The 20290-nt window shown below is 34.5% G+C and overlaps 1 protein-coding gene across 2 annotated transcripts; it reads left to right on the top strand.

Moving 5' to 3' along the window:
- The first annotated feature begins 16362 nt into the window (after positions 1–16362).
- Positions 16363–20095, top strand: LOC112795702 (serine/arginine-rich SC35-like splicing factor SCL30A). Of its 2 annotated transcripts, none has more exons than XM_025837817.3 (6): positions 16363–16669; positions 16771–16921; positions 17547–17624; positions 18342–18503; positions 19035–19175; positions 19678–20095. In XM_025837817.3, exons 2-6 carry the CDS (start codon positions 16773–16775, stop codon positions 19895–19897), a joined length of 750 nt encoding a protein of 249 aa, XP_025693602.1. In that variant the 5' UTR covers positions 16363–16669; positions 16771–16772; the 3' UTR covers positions 19898–20095. The 2 variants fall into 2 exon arrangements, with proteins under 2 accessions (XP_025693602.1, XP_072090951.1); XM_072234850.1 differs by having other exon boundaries at positions 16368–16484; positions 16712–16921.
- The last annotated feature ends 195 nt before the right edge of the window (positions 20096–20290 follow it).

The following is a 20290-nucleotide window of genomic DNA, read 5'->3' as shown; positions in this document are numbered from 1 at the left end:
ACTCCCATATTTTCTTTGTATATTGTTATTTTGTTATAGTATAAATAATAGTTTTGGAATTATCTAAATATTTTAATATAAATTAGTTAATATTATCAAAGCTAAAAAATTTAAAAGATAAAATTAATATTTCTTCTAATGATTATTTTTAAAATTATAAATACACAATAAAAATTAGAGTACATTAAAATAGTACAATAATAAAAAATAATTCAAAAGATAAAATTAACAAACTAATGGAATATATATACACAACTAACCAATGTTATTTGGACCAATTCTAATACTTGAATATCTAAAAACAGATTTTTAACATATAAATAATATTTTTTAAATTTCGTAAATCTTTTAATATAAATAATTTAATATTATCTGGACAAAAAAAATTAAAAAATAAGATTAATATTTCTTTTAAGAATGACTTTTATCAAAATTATAAATACATAATAAAAATTTAGAGTACATTAAAATAGTACCATAATAAAAAAATTCAAATATTAAATTAATAGTGTAAATTTTTTAAGTAAAGAATTAACATCAATAAAAAAAATTCAAATATTAAATTAATAGCGTAAATTTTTTAAGGGAACAATTAACAACCATAATACACTGTCAAGAGGTGACAGGTACGTCAAGTGGCCAAATGGAGTAATGAGAGTTTTTCAGAGATAACTGACATTAAGTGGAGAAGTTAATTAGAGAGGGTAATACTGGAAAAAAAATTTGGACACCAAACCCATGTATTGCCATTATATATTGTTATAGATGTGTATTTTTTAATTTATTTTCAATGTATATTTTATATTTCAATATATATTCTATACAGAAAGTTTTTTTTTTACGAGCATATAGCATAATTATTATAATTATATTTTGTTATTGTAAAATATGATTAATCTTTGAAACATCTAATTTACAAATTAAAACAGTAAAATAATAATTTAAAGGGTTAAGTTCAATTTTGGTCCCTAACGTAGGGGTCAAAAATTTGTTTCGTCCCTAAGTTTTTTTTTAAACAAAATCGTCCCCGAAGTTGACAGTTGTATTAAAATGGTCCTTTCGCACAAAAAAAAAATTTAATGACAACTATGCTCTTTGCGGTTTCTCTCCCTTCATTTTTATTCCCGCGAAGTGCACACCTCCTCATGAAGCAACGCCTAAACTTCCTTGTAACACTTGAGAACTGTAACGTTGGTGAAACCCTCAGACGTAGGTGCGAACAGAAAGCATTGTCGCCATTGGGGGGGTTAAGGTTGAGAATCAGTGTGCTGAGACATTGGTGAGTGATCGTCATCGCTGCAGTAGCTGATTGTTCAGGTACGATTACTTTCCATCCCTCAAGCAATCACGTCATCTGTTCACAACATGTTGTGGGTTTGGTTTTGATCATGATGTTGCTCTGTCTGAGCATTTAGGGGTTGAATGCAGGCTTTTGAGTCTGCTGCTATAACTAGGGTTTGTGAGTAATGTATTCTGCTATATATGTGTTTGTGAGTAATGTATTCTGCTGTATTACAGGGTTGACTGAGCAGAAGATGGTGTATATGAACGTGAGGGTGCATCATGGGGGTGCTTTCGGATATGAGGAGGGGTTTTTAAGTACCTAAAGGGTCAAAGTACCATCATCGAGGACATTGACAGCGATCGTTGGTCTTTGTTTGAGGCCTATGAAGAACTAAGGCAGTTTGGGTACTTGCAGGCCAACATTGTTGCGTTGTGGTATAAAGATCCAAGCTTTGATTATTTTGAGACTTCCCTGAAGATGCTGAAGGGTGACGCAGAAGCAATCGAGATGTGCAACATTGCTGGGTTACGGGGCTTGGTAGAGTTGTATGTGGTCCACGATGTTGGCGATGCCGAGCCGTTTCCAGAAGTGGGTTATGTTGACGTTGGCGGAGTTGCAGAAAAGGGAACAGATGATGGGCTGGGTTTGGTTGTTTTCGAAGGGCACGGGGCTGAGGCAGCAGGGGCCAGTGCTGAACCTAATAAGGCAACCAAGGGTGGAGATGTGGGGGATGAGTTTCAGGTAGATGGAAGTGAGTCTAATGACGAAGACAGTGAGGACCCTGAGTACATGCCATCTGATGAGGATGGGGACAGTGTAGGAGAGGTGTACTTCGCTGATAGTGATGAGGATTTTGAGGGTCATAGTGGATTTGATGATGGTAATTCTGTGCCGAAAGAAGCTACTGCTTGCAAGGAAAAGGGTAAATGTATAAATAAGTTTAGTGATGAGGATGGAGCAGATAGTGATGAGTTGGAGATGGACCACATGATTGGTGGGGATGAGGGGGACGAGGACGAAGCTGAGAATGTTGGTGATGATATATCAGATCGAGTGGGTCAAAGGTTTCCAGTTCATAAACCTTTGAAGGATATGAGCAGCTATAGGTGGGAGGTAGGCACACGTTATGCATCCAGACAAGAGTTTAAGGAGATTGTGCTGGCATATGCAGTTCATACGGCTAGGAGCATCAAATTTAAGAAGTGTGATTTGGTTAGGGTTATAGCTGTGTGTCAGAAGGACTGTCCATTCTGGCTCTATGCTCATAAGGTTGGGGATGAATCCACATGGCAATTAAGAAGCTTGAACCTGCAACACACCTGCATGCAAACGCACAGAGTTGGGATACTGCACACTAAGTGGCTTGGAGCGCAGTTTTAAAAAAGGTAGAGTCTAATCCCAGGATTAAAATAAGGGAGTTACAAGCAAAGGCACACAAGAAATGGAATGTTACTGTGACCAAGTCCATGGCAGCCAAGTCTAAGCAAGAGGCACTAAGTCAAATCCAGGGCGCATTTAGGGAGCAGTGTAGAAGGATTAATGACTACTGTGCAGAGATTCTAAGGGCCAATCCAGGTTCATCTGTCAGCTTAAAAGTGATTAAGAGCCCAGACTTTGCCCAGGAGGTCCAAAACCCAAAATTGATGAACATTGTGTGTTCCAGAGATTGTATGTCTGCTTCAATGCATGCAAGAAGAGCTTCCAACATGTGAGACCCTTTATCAGTTTGGACGGGTGTTTCTTGAAGACTCCTCAGGGTGGCCAGTTACTCACTGTAATAGGTAGAGATCCTAATGACCAGATCCTTCCCATTGCTTATGCGGTGGTTGAAGCTGAGACCAAGGATTCCTGGGTTTGGTTTCTGCGACACTTATCTGATGATTTGGGTGCTGATAAAATTGGAATTGTACATTCATGTCGGATCAACAGAAGGTAAACATTAATTTGAAATTGTTTGGCCATTTTATAACTTAAGATGAATGCTATACTACTTAGTTGGGTTACCTATTTGATGCAGGGCTTGTTACCAGCTCTTGAGGAAGTCATCCCTGGTGTGGACAACCGATACTGTGTGAGGCATCTGTATAACAATGTCAGGAAGAAGTTTCCTGGATTGGAGCTGAAGAATCAAATGTGGAGATGTGCGAAGTCTACACACTGGAAAGACTGAGAGAAGGAGATGAAGACAATGAGACTCAAGAGTGAGGGTGCATTTCGGCACTTGAATAGCATTCCACCCAGGTTCTGGTCCCGTTCTCGCTTTTCATTTTATTCAAAGTGCGGCTCCCTTGTTAACAACATGAGTGAGAGTTTTAATGCTGTGATAGTTGAGGCTAGAGAAAAACCAATTGTCACTATCTTAGAGGGCATTAGGGTGTATATCATGACCAAAAATGTAGCCGGGCCTGCACCACATCAGTCCAACCCTAAAGCTCCTTCATCCCAACCTTTGCCTCAAAAGAGCAGTGCAGTAGCTTCCTCCACTAGCAAGAAGCCATCACACAGTCAACCAATTCAGAGGAAGAGGCCTTTCTCTGTTATCCAGACTGGTGCACCTCATATCCCAATGCAGAAACTCAAGCTAATGGCAAAATTGCCTCCTAGTGCATGGGGCAATCTTTAAAGAGGATTAGTTATGTGTTTTGGCTGTTATGCTGTTTCATTAGGTCTGAAACAATGTTATGTTGGTGTTTTGTTATTTTGTTATTTCGTTCCATGTGGTGGACAAATTTTAAGTTTGTTTATGCACTATGCTGGTCTGTGTTTTTTCTGTTTAAGTGCTAACTACAACTCTGTAATTGGCCATTTTGGCTTATGGATGCTGTTGTGAATTTTTATTGTCAGTGTTTTAAGAATCATTGCTTAATGTTTTATCCTGGTGCACATAAGTGTTCTTTCCATGTTTTCAACACATTTTTACTGCCTCATGGTTGGAACTTTTCACAACACATTTTCACTACTTCAACACTTTCATTCATTCATTCAAACATCTTAACAGGGGATACATCACATTACATCATTGTAGCAATAAAAGTTAAAGCATCAAATAACCAAAACAACACACAAAAATCCTACAAATGATGTTCTAATCATCTCCTGATTAGATGCATTCCATTTATGTGCCTCCCACTGTGTGGATTATGCAGCAACAAATAGAGAAACCCAATCCACCCAACTACCCCTAAAGCAGCTACAATCCTCAGCTTCCATTCGACATCCTTCAACCTTGTCTTCAACGTTGTAATCTTTTTCCTGCATCTTGCAATCTCAGAATCCCCCAGCGCTCCTCCAGCTTCTGGGTCTGCCCACCTAAAAAAATCACAGCCATCCTGAACCTATCACCACCCAGAACTCATCAGATGAAGGAAACCCAGATGGAAAACCTCAATCTCATAAATTACAGGCCAAGAAAATACCTCATAGTAGACACAACCCCAAAATCGTCGTCCTGGGTTGTCCTTCGTCATTGAGGTTCGCAGAATCGGCCTCTCCCCATGCCCACATACCATCTCCTTCACAGGTGTTCGAATTCTGCCTGATCTTGAACCTTGGGAAGCCATCCAATCGGCGTCTCTGTCCCCGTCCTCCACTTCGTCGAACCCTAGCGCAGCTTTCTTCCTCGTAGCCTTCGACCCAACATCTTCTCCTCCCTCTCCCACAGCGTTCTCTTTTATTATTAATATTATCATTATTATTATTATTATTATTATTATTATTATTATTATTAATTAACAAACAGTTAAGGAAAGTAACGAACTCAGGGGCATAATTGACCGTCGGACCATTTTAATACAATTGTCAACTTCGGGGACAATTTTGTTTAAAAAAAAAACTTAGGGACGAAACAAATTTTTGACCCCTACGTTAAGGACCAAAATTGAACTTAACCTTAATTTAAACAATAACATATAATTTAAAATTCTATTTTTAGATTTTTATTTAAAAAAATGAGTAATCTTTTTTTTAACAATACAATCGAAACATTTTTCTTTATATATATATATATATATATATATATATATATATATATATATATATATATATATATATATCACTAAACAATTATTTAAAATTTACTTTTCATGCAATTAGAAATCAACTCTTACTGATATTCATAGTTGAGAAAATTCTTTCAATTAATATAGTTGCTACGAAAATTTTTTTAGCTAATTTTAAATAATACTCTTTCAAGCTAATTTTTAAGAAAGAATACTAATCTCATTTAAATTGATAATTGATTATTCTATTAGACATCTAATATAAAATTCTTAAATTAATTATTATCTACCAAAAGTTGAGTAAAAAATTATTGTGGGGTCAAATTTAATAATTTAATGGAGACAAATAAATATTATTATCGTATACTACTCAAAAAAAATTTCAAATTGTAGTGGGGCGCTTGCTCCGCATCCAATAACATAAATCCATCCCTGGGCCACAGCCACCAGTCGCTGTCCGACATAGGTCCAGCTGACACCGACGTGCGCAAACACGAACGACCAACAGCACCGTCCGATTGTTTGCGTCGCTCTTGCGGTCTCGCATTGCCAAAGTCGTGCACCCCATCCGTCGCAGCCGTGGTTCTTCCTCTCGACGTCGTCATTCGCAAGATAGAGGGATCACAAGTGGAGTCACCTTTGATACGTCCATCACCCCTCCTCGGAAGATCGTTAATGGAGTGCAATTTCGTTGAACCGCTATGTCGTGTTCCATCTTCCATCGGTAATGACAATTCATCAAATCCACATAACAACGTTCCCAACCATTGCGTGGAAGAGGGTGAACTATCCAATAAGATAAGCAATGTACGTTGAGACATTGATAACAGATGATTATTTGCATATGATTTTGATTCATTACACTTAGTGCAAGTAGATGGCTCTATTTTATGTTAACTGCTTAAGTAGATACAACATAATCACTCCTGATGCATTCAATTTTAAGCTTATGTTATATTCTTGTTATGATTATATGTATAAATAATTTGCAAGTGATAATAAATCATGTCATATATATTTGATGCTAGCTGAAACTAGTTGCATTTTGTACTATCCTATATGAATGTATGTATTTATTTAAGCAAAGAATCACCTTGCATGTATTAGCATAAGAGTTAGTGTCATTGGAGACCTTGCTCATCAATGAGCAGTCAGTCATGTTCTTGTGCATGAGTTTCATAGCCCCACTGGAACGTTATTAGTGTAGTATAATGAATAAAAAATCCAGCTAATGGTTTTATTATTTTTAAGACTACTTTTGAAAATCTTTATTAAAAAATATGACCTTACACGGTTATTTGGTATATTACTATGCAAGTAGTTAATTGTTGTCGTTTTTTTGTGTTATTTAGCAGGTGGTTCGTCCGGAGGCCTCTCAAGAGATATAGACTTTGGTGCTCCTGTTGGCCGGAATCAGCCCCAACAAGTTGGCGACTTCATGTCTTTATTAAGCTCCTTCGGCAATAGTTAGAATCTATTGGACATGGGATTGAGGACGTTTATTTTGTATCTTCATGTATATAGAGTTTCGATGGTTATTCATTTGTTAGCAAGCAGGGACGGACTTACGGAGGGGGGGGAGTGGAGGCCTCGCCCCCCCCCCCCCCAAACTTTTTTAAAAAAAGATTAATAGTAATAAGTTATTAAGTACGATTTAATTTTTTAAAAATTATTTAGTATTTAGTCTAATATAAATAAAAGTTCAGTCTAACCTAAATATTAATGATTTCTAATATCTAAAAAGTAAGTAACAATATTAAAAAATATAAAAAGATATTATTATTAATATTTTTTAATTAAATAAAATTGTTCAAATTCTATAAAGTAGATTTTTTTCTTTTTGTGAGTGTTCTTCTTGATTTATTTGGTATTAATTTTTTCTATTTCAACTACTACAACTGAGAGTTCTTTTTCAGCTATGAATATTGTGAAGAATAATTCAGAAACAAAATAAAAGATAAATTTCTTGCTAATTATCTTTTAATTATATTAAAAAGAAAATTACTGAAAAATTTGACACAAATTCTATTATTGATGAATTTTATGAAATGAAAAATTGACCACTTTGTTAATAAAAAGTACATATATATTTTTTGTACTTTAAAATATATTCTCTATCAGTATATTTTTGTAATACATTTTATATTATATCATTTTTTACATAATTTTTTAATATTATATATGTTATTGGCCCCCCATGATACTATTTCTGGATTCGTTCCTGTTAGCAAGTGTATATGAAGAGGGTATTTTTCCCACACGCAAATGCTATGTGTGATGCTATTGTTGTACGGAAGGGGTGGGTTTATTTTCTAAAGATATAATTTTCAGGTTTGTTTGTAGTTGTTGCAAGAATCTAAACCTGATTAATTTCAATGAACCAGTTTAATGTGGATTAATTTAGATGCTTAGTTGTATATAATGCTTGATGGTTATTCTTTATCTTGCAAGTATGGTTATTAAATTTTTACAAATTTCTATACGCTATATTACATAGTCATTCGGTATACAACGAGTCGTTTTAGATAGTAATTACGTGATTATCTTTACTCAAATACGTTGGATGTTCATTTCTGTATGAGATCAGAAGTTCATGTTTATTCTATACGTGGATGGTTGTGTTTGGGGGATCCAACCCGTATTAACTGTAGCATGCATTCCAAAGGAATGACTGGATTTTAGGACATGGATCTTGGGACAAGAACAGTGATCATGAGGTCAACACTTAATATATTCAAGTCATTTCCTTTTGAAATACGAAAGAGACATTCTTGTCTTAAGACATAATATATCGGATGTTCGATTCAATATGTATCTGGATGATTATTTTCATAAACAAAATAGATGGTCATTTTGACTCACTCGTAGGTGCGCCATGCTTGAACAATTGTACATCAACAGATTCACAGAAGTTAAAAAAAAAAGGATCCACCAGAATCAATCCTCCAAATGTATCATAAATAAATTCCCAAGACTCTAACAAGTAAATAAGCTAAATATGCAACTCTAATGGTGTACTTAAACTCGAGTACGCTACTTCTTTCTGCCTTTGATCTTCCTCCCATTTGGTAACCCTTCGGCACGTTGTATCAATGTCCTATCGTCCTCGTGCTAGGTGCTGTGAATGGTGATCTCACCTCCTTTCCCTTATTTTGTGGTTGATTGCATCGTACAGGTTCAGCTTTGTCCTCCAATAATGAACGCACCTGATCAACCAATTGGAAACAAGACAAGCAGCAACATAAATTAGATTCAAGCAACGCAACAACCTAGCACACCCAAACAGCAGTATCTATAGTTAAAATTAAACAACCACATAGATATTAAAGTAACCATCCATTTCATGTCAATCCAGAAATGGATATTCGAGTACGGAGCCTGCTATTGGCGCCATGTATACATTTGCATTCTTGAAAAAAAAAGACACCCCTCACACATCACCTGATTCAAACAAGCCATTCATGAAATAAAATCTACAAAAGAGCCACTATGACGAAAACCAACCATCCATAAGCTAATAAAAATCAACATCCGATTTATACGGTATCACATCATGTTTAACATCAATTATGAGCAACGATAAACTCAACCATACATCTAACATTATAGCAACCTGAAAATATTGAAGTATCACAAAAGACAAATGCAATATTATATTTAATATTGATTGACTAATTGAGTACGTAGCTCGACTTGAGCACCACATATACATTTACATTACTTCAACGTATCCTTCAAAGGACTAAGATACCGAGCTTAGTTGCATAAAAACAAACAACGCGTCAAAAAGCACCTGCTTCAAACAAGTTAAAAACTTTTTAAAACAAATCTCCCTAGAATAGAAACCAACCATCCGAAAGCATGCTAAAATAACCATCCAAATAGGGTTATGCTAGGTAACCAATGACTTTCTTGAACAACATGAACAACGAGCCCTAAAATTGGCCCAATTCAACTAAAGCACACTATGTCACTAATTAAATTTAGGATTAATTTCCTTTTTTAACCCCATTGTTCAAATTGTTCAGCAATGTTGTTGTCTACCCATACTTTTCCATTCAGTAATAAGCACATGTGCATGGCAATTGGTAATTATTGGTTAATGAACTATTAGAAAATACTAGCCACTTGGCACTAATATTAGTGTGCTTCGGTTGCTTACAGTAGCTAGCTGTGTAGCTTCGATATTTTCTATAATAGATCGTTAACAATATAGATTCAGATATCACTTAATATTTATCAAATTTATTTGATTGGATCACTTACTTAATCACATGTCTTCGGCTTCTACTGTTGTTGTTGTCTCCAACATAATCTGAGAAAGGCCTATGCATGAATAATGGTGTTTGTTATGGAATTATTAATTAAGTACATGCTAGATACTGCATTCAATTGTTTAAAAACAAGCATTGCAACCCACAATTTTTAGAGACATGTATGTCTAATGTGAAAAATTACAAAAAGGCAAAAAATATTTTTTGCCTTTTCCTGAAAGTATGTGATGTGTCCTTTCTTTGGCTGTGAATCTCTCTGCCCTTTTGTTTGGCACTACTGTTAACGATCAACGTATGACCATTGCGAAGTTACTTATCTTGTAAATTAATTGTAATGGAATTAAATAATTGTTAGTCAGAGTTTTTCAACCAATAATTGAATTAATAATATATAATGTGAGGAACAATGTGGTCAATTACTTCTGTATAGATAAATCTTTCTCATAAGGTTTTGATATAAAGAATTATACTTGCTTGTTTGGGTTTCCTCTATGGCCTCTTTATCTTTGTTTATAGAATCTCCAATTGCTACTCCTACTCATATAGTCCATAATACAGAGAGGTATTCACATTTGATATAGTGTGCAAAACCTTTAAAATACAAATATCTTTCTAAAAATGACTATCTAAAAAAACTATGATTACTAATCCTTTCAAAAGGAAAATTTGGATTTTCCATGAGTGACCTTTGTCCTATGAGAAACAATCAGTATCCACTTCCCTCGACCTATCTTGGACTTTTTGTTGTCAACAGCAATGAAGTTCGTCATAATATACATTTAAAATTCAACAATGACACTTTGCCACCTATCAGCCAACAGTTTAGGATTTGAAGCATGCATTCTAGTGCCTTGTCATTTTTGCAGAGTAGTTAGTAATGGCTCACTCAATAAATAAATAAAGATAGACAATGGATTTACCTAAATATCTTGAATAATCGTCTCAATGGTACTAAGTTCCTTCTCATTAAACCTGTTTGGGGCTTCTCGAACCCTGATAACATAATCCTTGAAATTCCATCAAAATTTTCTTGCATTCACATCAAGGAGGTAATCAAAGTTTCCAGACAATATTCATGCAATTTTGTGTTTGTGGACTGTGGTTATGATTTGTACATCTTTTCTATTTCTAGATGGAAAACTATACTTTTCTTTGGAGAGGAGACGAGAGATTACTCAATAGAGATGTGTTTTATTGTATGTTTAAGTACTTAGTAAAAAAGGTGGAGTTGGTGGCAAAATATATATTGAAATTTTTCGATTTGTTTGTATGTTGGAAACTCATTTTCTTGGTGCCACTTGCTAATCATTTAACGTTACACTTGTCAAACAAATAGCCCTTCCACTTGTCCAGCATACGAAAATTCGCTGCTTTCCTATTATATATAACTAGCAAGAGGCATGCGCATTGACGATTAGATTTTTGATGGTTTAGAATTTCACTAATGAAATCTCGTTATAAAGAATAGTTTCTAAACCAAGCAATAATCCTTTCATACAAAAATTTGTTTGTCACAAGTACAAACCCCTAAAATTAATAACCGAAGTATTTAAACCTCGGGTCGTTCTCCCTAGGATTTACAATAAAGTGTCTTGTTATTGGTTGTGAGTTATATTTGGGGTTTTTAAGATTTTAGACAAGAAATATAAATGACAAAGAAAATAAACTAACAACTAGCAAAGCTCTTGGCAAGATATGAGAACTAGAAGTCCTATCCTAGTTATCCTCCTCAATTGTGATGGCAAATTGTCCATTTCTCCCACTTAGTCAACCTCTAACCATGGAGGAAAGTCAAGTGGATGAATCAATTTGATTCCTCAAGTCCTAATCAACTCCCAAAGGAAAGACTAGCTTTAAAGGCATTCAAATCAATTAGCAACTTCTAATTATCAATCAACAAAGGAATTAGATAACTCAAGAGTCACTAATTACTCTACCTAGGCCAAGAGGAACAAAACCTACACTAAAATCCAACCAAGCATTTCATCGAACACTTGGAAGGTATAAAAGAAAAGCAAAGCAAATTGACAACAAGAAGAGAATCTAACAACAATTATTGAAAGAAATTAACAACAACAATCAAAAGAAACACAATTACTATGAATTACCTTGAATTGAATTGAGAGAAAGTAGAAGGAACAATACTAGATCTACAACAAAATATAAGAACAACATAAAAGAGATTACACCAAAAGAGTAGGAGAAGAATGAATGTAACTACAAGGAATTGAGAAGATAGAAGTAGAAGAAGATGAATCTAAATCTAGATCTAAGAACTAAACCTAATCCTAATCCTAATTCTAGAGAGAAGTGAGAGCTTCTCTCTCTAGAAACTAGTTCTAACTACTTCTAAAACTAAACTATGACTAATGGTCCCCTAATTAGTCTATGGGTGTGAATGTGTGTCAATGTATGTCAATCCCCTTCAATCCTTGGCTCTTATATGCATTTTGGCGCCAAAGTTGGTTGCTGAAAACCTTCCAAAATCGCCAGGCACGTGTTACATTAATGAGGTCATGTGCCACCATCGGCGCGTGAGCGCACGGTACGCGTGCGCGTCCTTGGCCTGTTTTGCAATGTGCGCGCGAGCGCCTTGTGCGCGTACGCGTGCTTGGCCTGGATCAATTCTTTGGTTTTTTTGTGCTTCCCTCCACTTGTATGCTTCCTTCCTTGCTTCCTTTGATCCATGCCTAGCCTATTTCAACCTGAGATTACTAGCAAACACATCAAGGCATCTTATGGAATCAAAGAGGAACTATAATTCATCAAAATAAGGTTTGAAAAGCATGTTTTTACACTTAAGCACAAATATGGGAGAGATAACAAAAACCATGCTAATTTCTAGGCTAAATGTGACAAAAGGTTATCAAGACACTCTAAATTCAATACAAAACAAACCGTCAAATTGGGTTTGTCACGCATACACGCAGGTGGGTGATTAAGTTTGTGGAATTAATAACTGGGTTATGCTAGATAACCAATAACTTTCTTTAACAACATGAACAACCACCAATCAAATCAAAATACACTACACTTCCAAATTACCCACATAAATCTTAATATTAGAATAAATATCCGCATACCTAGTAAAATGAACATCCAATATATCCATTGTTTACATTGTTTAATATTTTCATTGTCTACCTATACTTTTTCAATAATAATAATATGAGATGAACACATAAAAGTTGGATAATAATATGTTTGTCATATACATTTAATGAGCTTAAAAATATGATAACAATGATGTAACTAATAATTCTAAATCATGTATTAATTAAACATGCTTAATTAATATCAATACATGGAAAGAGATGGAAGATTAGTTGTTGAAGCAAAATTGCACATTTTCCATACTAGAAGTTGATAGTTGTGCTGCAATAAATTAAAAATTACCAAGTGAGTTTGCAAATTAATAATGTGTGCAACATATAGATACAATGTTAGGATAAAGGTTGGTCAAATTTTAAAAACAAAATGTTGAGACATAAATAAGTAAGAGATAATTAAAGAAAGAATTTAGAAGAATTGGGAATATGATCCTTATGAATTATGTGTGACACAATATGCGAAATCAAATATTTCTGAAAACTTTATGATAAACGACATTATTGGTTTCAGTGTAATTGTTTGAATTGTCATGAGAAAAATCTTCAATGCATATTTGTTAGTAACTCTTGAGACTGCAACATATAGTTGGCCATGTGTGGATACTGGCTATTTAAGAAGTAGCCCAAAATAATTCAATGATTGTCCTTAACTTTTATATATAGTCATGGCATATGAGAGCATCAAAGGGAATTGCCTTCGTTGAAACTTAAATGGCAGTTTTGTATCCGAAGGAGTTAATGTCATCCTAGGTATGAAAACCTTTTCACCATGTTAGATCCTGATAAGACTTCTACTTCGATAACTTTATTACCAAGCCTTGTGATAACTAATCTAGTACCATTACAAAGGCCTGCTGAATGATCAATATTTCTAATAAGCATCACAGGACACCCATGCTTAAAGCAAAGCTCATGATTTGGAAGTCCGGGAGATTTAATAGTTGCCAAAAATTCTAGAGTGTGAATTGATATCAAACTATTTGCAGCTCCTTCTTTAAAGAAAGGTGAATCCGAGCTGAGGTAAACTTTTTTTTCATTTTCATTCAAAGATAGCATATACTAATTAACCTATTCAACAACGTTGATTGGTAGAGCCAAAATGGCACAACCATGCAAATGCCTAAACTTTGTGGGATTCTTTAGGTAGTCACTATATATAGCTTCAACGACTACATGAATTGGGTCATTAAAATTTGTAATTAAGAGTTCATGTGGTATAGGGACTACACTGTATCCATCTTCTGACTAAGCAAGCTTTCCATCTCCCAAATCAAGGATCTATTGTGCAAATTCTTTTTGTTCTCTAATGCTTTCATCTTCTATTGAAGACCTTAATCTCATATTCTAAGTTAATAACTTGCATTCATGCCACAGATAAGAGGAATTAAATGATGCATTAACAATATCTTGTTTAGATCCCTTTGTTATCACTGGAAGAATTTGCCTAAAATCACCACCATAGATGATTGTTTTTCCCTCAAATGACAACAATGAATTTGAATGGTTTGTGTGCTGAAGTAAGTCTCTCATAGTTCGATCTAGTGCTTCAAAGCAGAATTTATTCATCAATTGGTGCCTCGTCCCAAATAATTAGTTTCATTGCCAAAATTAACTCAGCTAGTGGGCTTCCTTGTTTTATGTTACAGGTGGAATATTCATCAGGAGTCAGGGGAATTTAAACCTGGAATGAGCTGTTCTTCCTCTAGGTAGTAAGAGCAATGCTATTCCACTTGAAGCTACTGTTAAGACAATTTGACCATTTGATCTAAGAGCAACTGAGACAATATTCCAAACGGAAGTCTTTCCTGCACCCCTATACCTATAAAAGAAGAAAACTTTACCACAATCTGAATTGACAGCCTGAAGGATTTGGTCATAAACATATTTTTGTTCTATTGTCATTTGTGATAAAGATTGCTTATGTTGCTCAACCAACATAACTCGATCATAGCGGAGTTCATCCAATATTAATTTGTTTTGCAAAGAGCCATATCTCATATTGTGAATGTTATCCATGTTGGGAAATGACATTGTTGCATATTCTCGAAGTATTTTGCCGTTGCTGTTATGTATTTGTTCAATCTCTATTAGAGTAAGCTTTGATAATTCATCATCTGATAAAACCAAATCTACAATTATAATTGAAAATGCTTATTAGAATAATAAAAACACCTTAAGACAATTATTTGTACATTGTCACAAAAATTTCAACAACCTTGATATGAATATGAAGATAATAAATGGTATCTTGTGGATGTTTGACGAAGAAACTTGCAGCAAAATAAATATAGATGTTAATGAATAAGTTCAAAATTGATAAATTGAACATAGTTATATGATTATATAGTATCCCATCTGATAGTAAAGTCCAACACTTCTACCAAACTACTTCAGGTCGAGTCATTGAATTTGACCACAAAAGAGTTGCGAACAACTTTCTCAAATAATATCCAGAACCCCAATGACTTGCTTCTTCAATAGCATCAATGTATTCTTAATCATTATCAAGTAAGCCACGCACGTAACATGCATCTCTAAATGTTGGGTAAACAACACCATTGAAAGACTAAAGTTCTTCGTAACTTCTTGACCCTTTAACAATGTTGATTAACATTTTTAAATAGTATAATTCACTTGTTGATAAAGGGACAAAGAACAATATACCAATAACAGTATTTCTTTTCCTAGGCTCTCATATTCCAAGGCTGTGTTTCCAAATAAATTCAGTTGAAAAATTATTATAAGTTAATTGTCTAACTGCCTCATATTCTACGTTTGCTTGAAACCAAGCTATGAATATTGATTCTTTAATTGTTGCTTTCTCAACAGTTCTTTGTAAATTGTCTTGATCTTCAAAGATAATTAGTTGTTTATTGGGCAAGCGAAAGCTTAACGTTCAACTGAGAGTTTTTTATAGTGAATATTAAATGCAAATATTCTCCAAACAGATTTATAGGGAGAGATATATCAACAACCATAACACGTTTTCACTTCATCTATAATTGAATTAGAACTGGAAAGCGTTGAACTTGAATAAAAAGAAGCCGTGACTTGATCACTTCCTTTTTTAACATAATTAAAAAGATACTTTGTCGATCTTGACTGATTGCATCATTCAACATTCATATGAGCATCATATTTCATCAATAAAATTTTATTATGTGGTACAACGTACCAATTATCCAAATGAATACTTGAAACCTCAATGTTATGACCATCATCTCGACGTCTATAAACTAGATATCTATTTTGATCGATGATGGTAAACTTTTCGAATTTCTTAGGAAAATGTCAGATGCAAATACCATTCTCCATTCAAAATGAATTTTTGTTTGCAACTCCATAGGATTCTTGCATCATTAAAGCCTTAACTGCTTGATAGTGTTATGGATTTAGATTATGATATGAAATTTCTATTGAGATAATCTTTTTTTATCTCTATATTTTTATTTTATTTTTCAAAAGTATTATTAGTTGTTGATAAAAAAATTACAAAAAATATATATTTAACGAAAAATTACCAAATTTTAAGTATAAAAATATCTCTTTCTAATCATGCTTGCAAAAAATTATATTAAAATTTAATCTCTAAAATATATTTTAAAAATATATTTAATGTTAGATATTTTTATTAATAACAAAATTTAAGTATATTCTGTCAACAACAAAATTAGTTATATGGTAGAATCTTTTGTTTTTATTATTTTTCAATGGTTGAATCATATTTTATCTTATGCACATGATGATCGAAAGGTAAGCAAGCATCTTGGAGGAGGAGAGTCTGTTCCTCCCGGCGTATAAAACAATCTTCTATTAGGTAGTTTACTTTCCTTTTCCTCGTACTATTTCTGTATTTCCTACTCATCTCTCTCAAACCCTAAATCGCAAAGAAAAACACGAAAGCGTTGAACATCAGTCGGCGGCGTCTTCCCTTCCCCTATTCAAACCCTAAACCTAACCCTATTTTCTTCACTTTTCACCGCTCTGCTGCTATTCTGCAAGGTAACTCTCTTTCTTTCTCTTCTTTCTAATATATCCATGTAGCTAGCTACCTCTGTCTCTGTATGTTGCGGATCTAAGACGATTAATGGTGGCAATGGCAGAGATGAGAGGAAGGAGTTACAGCCCGTCACCACCGCCGGCAAGGGGTTACAGCCGAAGAGGAAGGAGTCCGAGCCCAAGAGGTCGCTACTCTGGCCGCTCTAGAGATCTCCCTACCAGCCTTCTTGTTCGTAACCTTCGCCATGATTGTAGGTACAAACTCTTTCTTTCCTCCTCCTCCTTATTATTATTGTTCATGTATCGAAGCTATTGAGAATTTGAGATTAGGAGTTATGATTAGGGAAGTAGTTGTCTTAAACAGTGTTTCGATTGAAGTTAACTATGGAAAGTGTTCATGGCGCCTAAGGTCCTTTGCTATGGAGTTCTTTGGTGTTTCCAAGTGATGTTAAGAGACCTTAGAAATTAGTTTGACCCTGCTAGGCTACTTGCCGAAGTTAGTGTCATATATTATGCTGCCATATATCTAAGTATTGTGCAGATAAATTTTACTTTATGTACTGTGTTATTGACCATCGAATGGACATGACATATAAAATCATTCAGTCAACTTTAAAAAATTCTGTACTTTGCATTTTACGGAATGGTATAACAGGAGAACATAAGACAAAAATATATAATGGAAACTATTAACCATTAAGAATCATATATGGTTGGTCCAAAGAGTTCGTGAGTTGAATGCAAGGTATTTCGAACTCCATTTAGACATGTAGGAGACAACCACTATGTCATGGCTTCAACCAATACTTTTTATTATATATTTTTTTTATTTGATTTGGGTAAGGTGTGTGTATGTATGTAATATTTTCCATTGTTGCAGGCCTGAGGACCTTCGCAGACCTTTTGGTCAGTTTGGTGCCCTTAAGGACATTTACTTGCCCAAGGATTATTACACTGGGTGAGCTTTTATTTTATTTTATATTTTTCTTTTTATGAAAAAAATTATATCTTTGGGACTTTGTTTTTAAAACCACGAGTCTGAATATTGTCTCCTAAGTCATTTTTAGTTTCTGTGCTTTCATTCTCATTATATAATATAATAATATAATAGTAGTAAAAATGACTAAATTATACCCAAATATCTCTCTTTATTCCATCATTTATCAAATTTTTAAAATTCATGAGAGAATTTCTGATTTGTGAACTCTCCAAGTGTTCTTGTTTTTGCCGAGGGGATTTTTTATTTTCATTTTTTACTTTTTGTTTTCTTTGAGAACTACTACAATTGTAATAGCAAGCCGGCATAAGTTTTCTTGGGGTTTAGCAGTGATTTAGAGTTTTGAAGACATCAATCAAGTAATTAAGAGTTCTTTTGAAGATGTTATTGGTAGTGAAGATTTCAAGCAACTTGTGAGTTTGATTACATTATGAGAAGAGGTTCCAAGTCTTGAAGATTTTCAAGTGATCTTAAAACTGACACAAAGGTCAGCAGCCTAGTGCTTGCTTTATTATCCTGTCCTTCCATGTTATTGGGGGATATTTCGGCAACATTTGTATTAGTAAACTTCTGCCGTGTACACAAATTTCTCATATGGTTTCATATTTGATTGAGCATACTCAGTAGTGACGGCATATCTGGGATTTTCTTGTGTTTTCCATCTTTCTGTTTTTGTAGAGAACCCCGTGGTTTTGGTTTTGTCCAGTATGTGGATCCTGCTGATGCGGCAGATGCCAAATATCATATGGATGGTCAAGTTCTACTTGGTCGGGAGTTGACTGTTGTCTTTGCCGAGGAGAATAGAAAGAAGCCAAGTGAGATGAGAACAAGGGAGAGAAGGTATGCCGCCTCGTCTCATCTTGTTAGTTATGTTGCTCAGAAGTCAAGATGCTGGTGTATATGATAATATTCCATGAGTTTATAAATCCTCTATATTGTTCAGCTTGAATATTTTGCTTGTTAAGTATTACAGTTATTGTTGATGCTTTCCAAATAGTTGAACCAAAAATACCTAAAAGTTTTCCAGTTCTAATATTAATTTAACTTTATTTGGTTTTAGATTCTAGGTTTAAATTTATATTTTACATATATTTTTAACAGTTTGATTGTAGACAGTTACCAGTTTATCATATTCTTCGCAATTGGTATCACGGAGTTATTGCCAAGTCTACCCAATAGGTCAAAGCGTTGTTGTTGTCATCATTATATTTGAATTGTGTACTTCTATCCTTATGATTGCTTGTCCTTATTATTACTAAATATAAATATTAAAAGTTTAGCTTTCAATTGTTCTGCAGACTTCTTGCTCATTGCAGCAAAGAGGTCAGTTGGAATTCTGATTGTCTAATTTAAATGTTAATACCTACATAGGGGCCGATATGATCGAAGAAGGTCTCCTCCTCGTTATTCTCGATCACCCCGCTACTCTCGATCCCCACCACCACGTCATAGATCTCGTTCCCATAGTCGTGACTATTATTCCCCTCCTCCTAAAAGAAGGGAATATTCAAGGTATGTGGCCTGGAACCAATCATATATTTTTAGTTTTACTTCATGTGGTGTTTTTTAACCAATCTTTCTTGGTTTGGTTCATATTAATTTTAATAGGATTATATTACAATAGACAGATATAGAGCAGGTGTGTTTTTGGCTGTAGTTTTGTCCAAAGCAATCTGTTGTGGGGTAGTTATGTAGGGTTTGTGCATTAACTTTGTTCATAAACATGATTTGTTTCATATTTACTTTAATTTGGATGGGTTTTGCATAATATATAGCCGATTTATCTGGTTGTATTTTAGTTCAAAGCAACTTGTGCAATATTTTTGTGGGATTTATGCATGAACTACAATATTAATATGATTTAGTTCTCATAATTTTGTTGGGATTTGGGGAATTTTGATTTCTCTTTCTGTTGGTTTTGTACTTTTGTTGCACTGACTAGCTTTTATGCATGGTAATTAGTAACTGATTGGTAAGACGTTAAATTTTTAATATAGCATTGCCTATTTCACAGATCTCCCTCGCCTGAAGGTAGAAGGTACAGTCGAGAAAGATCATATTCACATCATAGTAGAGAGAGGTCATCCTCGCGTTCTCCACCCTATAACGGTGGCTCAAGGAGCCGTAGTCAGAGTCCGGCAAAGGGACCAACCCATAGCAGAAGTCCAACCCCAGACCGTGATGTTAGGGAACTGGCAGCGCGCAGGTCCCCAGCCAGTGAGAACGTCAAGTAACTCGTGTTGGACTTATGTTGGATTTTGGATTTTGTTTGATAATGTGTTAAGTAGATTATTTGTTTCTCTTCAACTACTACTAGTTTGTTGTTTATGGAATAAAACATTTTAAGATTAGTTTACTTTTTCAAGTTGGATATTGATTGGGATCTTGTTACTTATTTTCCATCTAGTAGAAGTTGGATACTGACTTGGGTATGTGGTTGTATTTTCGATGTAGTTTATTTTAGATGGTGTTTGTTTTCGTTTATGCATTCATTGTTTTCGAAATGTGTCGTCACATTTCCTAATATCAAGGAGATGATTAGAATACATACTATTTCCTGTGGCGACACCTATGATGTTCTTCGAATAGTCAAAAGTTATACCGTAATCAAAATCTCGATCTTTGTA

Source organism: Arachis hypogaea, chromosome 4 (genome assembly GCF_003086295.3).
Source record: "Arachis hypogaea cultivar Tifrunner chromosome 4, arahy.Tifrunner.gnm2.J5K5, whole genome shotgun sequence".
Lineage (NCBI taxonomy): Eukaryota > Viridiplantae > Streptophyta > Magnoliopsida > Fabales > Fabaceae > Arachis > Arachis hypogaea.
Note: the sequence above shows the minus strand (reverse complement) of the source record. Positions and strands in the feature narration are given on the sequence as shown.

Excerpts from the sequence above, each read along its gene's own strand:
- LOC112795702 (XM_072234850.1), top strand. The coding sequence starts at position 16,755 with ATGGTGGCAATGGCAGAGATGAGAGGAAGGAGTTACAGCCCGTCACCA. Across the intron at positions 16,922-17,546 it reads AACCTTCGCCATGATTGTAG|GCCTGAGGACCTTCGCAGAC; the intron begins GTACAAACTCTT and ends CCATTGTTGCAG. Across the intron at positions 17,625-18,341 it reads CCCAAGGATTATTACACTGG|AGAACCCCGTGGTTTTGGTT; the intron begins GTGAGCTTTTAT and ends CTGTTTTTGTAG.